At 57.1% G+C, this 6,194-nt stretch overlaps 1 protein-coding gene across 1 annotated transcript; it reads left to right on the forward strand.

Annotated features, from left to right (window-relative positions):
- Positions 1 to 1,036: 1,036 nt before the first annotated feature.
- Positions 1,037 to 6,112, forward strand: LOC112455971. The gene has a single exon (XM_025018210.1). It carries the CDS (start codon positions 1,037 to 1,039, stop codon positions 6,110 to 6,112), a length of 5,076 nt encoding a protein of 1,691 aa, XP_024873978.1.
- Positions 6,113 to 6,194: the final 82 nt, after the last annotated feature.

Consider the following 6,194-nt stretch of genomic DNA (forward strand, 5'->3'; position numbering starts at 1 on the left):
TCGCGAATCCGGGGCGGATAAACACCCCCCCGAGCATTGGTCCTTCGAGCCGGATCTAGCTTCGCGTTCGTTACTTCCGCCAACCTTTCGCGCGATTCGCAATACTTCGCATTAATTCGTAATATTAGTCGGCCCTGTTGGGCATTCCGTTGTGCGATAATCGGCGCGTGCACGATCCCACCGCGTGATCGCTCTTGTCCGCACGTGCATTCGGCACGCTGTGGCGAAGAAATACGCGTGAAGATTGTTCGCGCGTGCCATTATTCGACACGCTACCCCTGCACCCGCGTGCAATACAGATTAACGCGATAATTGACGCGTGCACGTTCGCACCGCGTGATCACTCTCGCTCCCCCGCGTGTATTCGGCGCGCGGTGAGGGGAAGTTCGCGCGGGGATTGTGCGCGTGCCGTAATTCCTCGCGATCGAGAAGACGCCGGCACACTCGGTGCCGTTCTCTCAAGTGAAATTCGCGCTCGCTGCACGCTTGGTGCAACATCATTTGACGGAATCATCAGCACGTTCGGACCGCGTGATATCTGTCGTCCGTACGTCGCTTTCAGCACGTCGCGACGGGAATATCCGCATATTCGTTGCGTGCGCTATTATTTCTCGATACCGAGAGAACACCTTATTATTTTTTGCGCTCGAGAGTACGATTGCACACTCGGTGCCGTTCTCTTAATCATAGTTTGTGTAATAATAAGCGATCGAATATTCGCGATATTCCATTGCTTCAGCTTAACCGTCGAATTCGAGACGCCCGCCCCTCCCGACCTTGGCGACCGGTGCGGTGTTTTTCGATATTGTTGTTGGTCTCCGCGTTCGAAGCGAGACCTTTGAAAATATTTGGCACGTGCTCTGATCACGTGCACATACATTTGCTCGCAAATATTAGTTGTCATCTCCCGATCCTTCTCACTCCTGTAGGACAAAGCCTTCGAACCGTTGTTGATTTTCGTGTCTTCGCGCGCGTATAGATCATCCTCACCATGACGAAGGGGGCTCGATCGCGGCGCGAGCTATGCATTCGCCGCATGAGGGAAATTCATCAATACTCGGTGCTCGCATCGGAAAACCCGACTCAGAAGGCGGAATTTATGGCGCGCTACCCGACGGTCGCGAAAGTGGTAGATGATTTCGAGGGAAATCACCTAAAGATTATCCAAGACGTCGGGGACGACGAGTTCGAGACGGAGGATAAGATTCGCGACGAGTTCGACCGATTGCGCTTCGCTGTCGTGGGGCGATACGAGAAATTGGCTCGAGCCGCACGGAAGGCCGATCCGCCGGCTCCATCGTCCGCGTCTCGCTCGGCCATTCGCCTGCCGAAGCTCGCGCTCCCTCAATTCAGCGGAGATCTCGCGCTGTGGCCGACCTTTATCGCGCTCTTCGACGCGGCGGTTCACAATAACCTCGACGTTACCGTCATCGAGAAGTTTCAGCATTTACTGACTTCGCTCTCTGGCGAGGCTCTCGGTGTCGTAAAACACCTGCCGTTGACAGTGGAAAATTATCCCATCGCGTATGACGCATTACAGGCGCGCTATTCGGACAAGCGCGAGTTAGCTAAGCAGTATTGGCGTGCAGTCGTACACGCTAAGCCTTTGGTCGGGGATACTCCCGCCTCTCTCCGTGCGTTATTGGACGGGTTCACCGAGAACACGCGCGCTCTTGGAATGTTAGGCTATCCGGTCAAGGCGTGGGATTTTATGCTGTATAATCACTTGCTGGAAAAACTCACCCCTACGTTACGGGAGAAGTTTGAAGCGAGCCACATGTCGGTGGACTCGCCGAGTTTCGATCAGCTGGTACAATACCTATCGAGTTACTGCTCGGTTCTCGCGTCAGTGGCGGGTCCTTCGGCGCAATCGGGCAAATCGAAGCCGTCGACTCCCGCGAAGAAGGGCGCAGCGACTACCTCGCTCGTCACCCGGAACGCCGCGTGCGTAAAATGCGGAGAGCAGCATTTATTAGCAAAATGCGCCGGTTTTCTTCAACTCTCGGCAAGGGAGAGGCACGACCTCGCGCGTGACAAGGGATTATGCTTGAACTGCCTGCGCTCGGGTCACAACCTCAAAACCTGCCCCAGCTCGTGGACCTGTCGGTCCTGTAAATCGAAACACCACTCGCTCCTGCACTTCGAGCAGGCTAACACGGTTTCTCCCGCAACCGTTCCCTCGATAGCTTCGGGCGCCAGCGAGTCCGCGCCCTCAACCATCGTCGAAAACAAGCCCATCGTTTCGATGGCCAGCGTTTCTAACAGTGTGGTGCTCCTTTCGACCGTGCGGGCCGAGGCCCTTGACGTTAGGGGCAACGCATTTCCAGTACGCATGTTGCTGGATAGCGCCAGCCAGGCAAACTTTATTACAGAAAGCTGCCTTCGAAGGGGCGGTTTCGCGCGGACTAGACATAGCGTCGCCGTTTTGGGCGTCAACGAGACGAAGGCTGCCACCACTCGGGGCCTCACTTCACTCGTGATTCGCGTAAAGAATCGGGATGATCTTCGTTTCCCGATCGAAGCCACGGTGCTCCCTCGCATAACTTCGCCGTTGCCTAACCATCGAGTTGACTCTAAGGATTGGAGTCACTTAACGGGACTGCCGCTCGCGGATCCGGAATATCATATGCCGGGCTCTATCGATATATTGCTGGGCGCGGATTCCTTTGTATCCGTGCTACGTGACGGTCGCCGCACCGGGAGAGCCGGGGAACCGGACGCCTTCAATACCGCGTTCGGTTGGGTACTGATGGGCGCGGTCTCTCCGGCGTTACAAGTGCAGCCACTGCACACCTTTGCCACCACGCTCGAGTCAATTGATGCCGCGGTGGAGCAATTTTGGAGACTGGAGGACGTGCCGGAACACCCTCCTCGATCCGAGGAGGATCAGCGATGTATAGAGTTCTTCGAAAGAACTACTTACCGTGACCATTCGGGTCGTTTTGTCGTTTCGTACCCGTTCGCGTCGGGCCTTCCCACGTTCGTGGATTCGCGGCCGATAGCCGTAAATAGATTGCGCGCACTCGAGCGCCGTTTCAAGTCAAATCCGGACTTTCGACAGAGCTATAACGCCTTTATGCAGGATTATCTGGATAGCGGTCATATGACCATCGCGAGTGAGGCCGCTCCTCCGGACGGCCGGGTTTACTATTTGCCGCACCACGGGGTGCACAAACTTGACAGTACGACCACCAAGCTTCGCGTCGTCTTCGATGCCTCAGCGAAAGGCCCGAACGGGTTATCTCTCAACGATACGATTCTAAGCGGACCGAAGCTACAGCCCGACATAGTCGCGGTTCTCCTCCTCTTTCGCGCGAAACCCGTGGCTCTCACCGCCGACGTAAAACAAATGTTTCGGCAGATCTGGATCACGCCGGAGCATCGCGATTACCAACGCATCGTCTGGCGTTTTTCGGAGTCGGACCCCATACTCGATTACTTGCTTAACACGGTCACTTTCGGGAATACGGCCTCGCCGTTCCTGGCCATTTACTGTCTGCTTCAATTAGCGCGGGAGAATCGCGAACGATACCCCCTAGTTTACACCACCTTGCTCGAATCGTTGTACGTCGACGACGTCGTGGCTAGCGTCCGCTCCGTCGGTCAGGCCGTCGCGCTGCGAGATCAGCTCCTCGAATTGTTCCGAGGCGCCGGTTTCGAACTGCGAAAATGGGCGAGCAGCCACTCCGAAGCGTTGGAGGGGCTCGACCCATCAATCTGTAGCGACGCGATGCTTTCGTTTGAGTCAGCCGATGACCAGGTCCTCAAGGTCCTGGGACTCCGGTGGCATTCTCAGTCGGACACCTTTGGCTTTCAAATCAACCCGCTGAATCGGAACTGCACGAAACGCACCATTTTGTCGGAGGTGGCCCGCGTGTTCGACCCTTTGGGTTTTTTGACCCCGTTGACGTTCACCGCGAAGTGCCTGATCCAGAGGTTATGGACGCTAAAGCTCGAGTGGGATGACGAACCCCCGTTGGAGGTCCGCCGCCAATGGGAGCGTTACCAATCGGAGTTCGACGCGTTGACCGCGCTCCGTATCCCGCGCACGTTCCCAGTGGGCGATAACATTCGATATGAGCTCCACGGGTTTTGTGACGCAAGTGAGCTGGGCTACGGGGCCGTAATCTACCTGCGTGCCGTCGCTCCATCGGAGAGCAAACGCTTGCTTCTTTGTGCCAAGTCAAGGGTGGCTCCCCTCCGCGCGGTCTCTTTACCCCGATTGGAGCTCTGTGCCGCGTTGCTCCTCGCCGATTTAACTGCGTACGTCCGTCAGGTGTTACGGGGTCACACCGTCATTGACACTGAGCGCGCTTGGTCCGATTCCACGGTCGCGCTCTGTTGGATCCGATCCTCTCCGCATCGATGGAAGACATTCGTGCGCAACCGCGTCGCTCGTATACAGGAGAGGATTCCGATTGCGGCTTGGGGACACGTGCCCACGGATCAAAATCCGGCGGATCATTGCTCGCGCGGACTGTTTCCCCGCGACCTCGTGGCTAGCTCGATGTGGTGGGAGGGACCCGAGTGGTTGACGGACTTCGAGACTCACGTCGAACCGGTCCTCTCGGAGGAGTCGCTTCCCCGCGAGGAAGAGCGGATCACCTCGCTCGTGTCACTCGATCCGCCCGGTTCATTGCTCGCGTTATTGGATCGCTTCTCGTCGCTAGACAAAATCTGTAGAATAGTCGCATACGTTTCTCGATTCCTAAGTCGTTCCAGGGCCAGGCCGGCACCCGCGACCTTGGCCGTGGACCAACACGAATCGCATTCCGCATTGTTAACGTTAATCAAACTCGTCCAGCTGGATTCGTTTGAGGAGGAGATCGATCGTCTAGGGCACCGGAAAGGGCTGCCAAAACCGTTTCTCAAACTCGCTCCTTTTTTGGACCCAACGGGTCTTCTCAGGGTGGGCGGCAGGCTGATTCACTCGGGATTGGCCTACGAGACCAAGCACCCTATATTGTTGCCCAACAAACACCGGTTAACCGACCTCATAATCGAGCGGGAGCACCGTGCGAATCTGCACCCGGGTAGACGCACGCTCCAATATCTCCTCGCACAACAGTTCTGGATCCTCGGAGTCCATCGCGCAATTCGACGCGTGCTCTCTGCGTGTTATAAGTGCTTCCGAGCGAACCCTCGCCCGAGTCAACCGCTCATGGCGGAGCTACCGGTCGACCGCGTGAGCCAGGTCAAGCCCTTTTCGGTGAGCGGCGTCGACTTTGCGGGACCCTTCACGCTCGTCACTCGCCGAGCGCGAGGGGTCTCCTCGTTTAAGGCATATGTCTGCCTTTTTGTTTGTTTCGCGGTTAAGGCCGTCCACTTGGAGGCGGCGCTCTCGTTGACCACGGAATCCTTCCTCGCTGCGCTGCGCCGCTTCGTAGCCCGTCGCGGACGCTGCTCCTTGTTATGTAGTGACTGCGGCACGAACTTTGTGGGCGCTTCTCGGGAGCTCGCAGCACACATGCGCGGCGCGGCGGAGCGGGAGAGGATCCGATGGTCCTTCAACCCTCCCTCTGCGCCCCATTTCGGGGGCCTCTGGGAGTCGGGCGTTAAATCTTTTAAAACTCACTTACGGCGGGTGGTGGGGGAGCAGATTCTGACGTTGGAGGAGTTCGCGACGGTCCTCGCTCAGATAGAATCCGTATTGAACTCGCGGCCGCTTTGTCCCGTGAGCACGGATCCTCTGGACCTAGAGGTCCTGTCTCCCGGTCACTTCCTCACAATGGAGCCCCTGGTGGCCATTCCCTCTCCTGACTTGACTCCTCTCCCCGTGAACCACTTAGGTCGATGGCAATTAATACAGCGAATTCACCAGGACTTCTGGAGACGCTGGCATCATGAGTATCTCTGTACTCTCCAGCAGCGTCCCAAATGGTGGACCTCCGCTAATCCGCTCGCCGTGGGCTCACTCGTACTCATTCGAGGGGAGAACGCGTCGCCTCTCCAATGGAAGCGCGGCCGCGTAGAGTCCCTTCACCCGGGTCGCGATGGCGTTCCGCGGGTCGCCACGGTCCGAGTGACGGGCGGTTCGATCGTGCGTCCCCTGGTGAAGCTGTGCCCCCTGCCGATGGGCACACTTCTCCAGGCGACCAACCCCGATCCGTAAAAAAAATGCATCTCGCTGCATTTTGGTGGGCGGGATGTTTGGTACTCGCGTGTAAATAGTTACTTGTAAATAGTTGTTAGTT

Source organism: Temnothorax curvispinosus, unplaced genomic scaffold (genome assembly GCF_003070985.1).
Source record: "Temnothorax curvispinosus isolate PA1 unplaced genomic scaffold, ASM307098v1 QBEX01000550.1, whole genome shotgun sequence".
Classification (NCBI taxonomy): domain Eukaryota; kingdom Metazoa; phylum Arthropoda; class Insecta; order Hymenoptera; family Formicidae; genus Temnothorax; species Temnothorax curvispinosus.

Coding starts and splice junctions, on each gene's coding strand:
- LOC112455971 (XM_025018210.1), top strand. CDS start 1,037: ATGAGGGAAATTCATCAATACTCGGTGCTCGCATCGGAAAACCCGACT.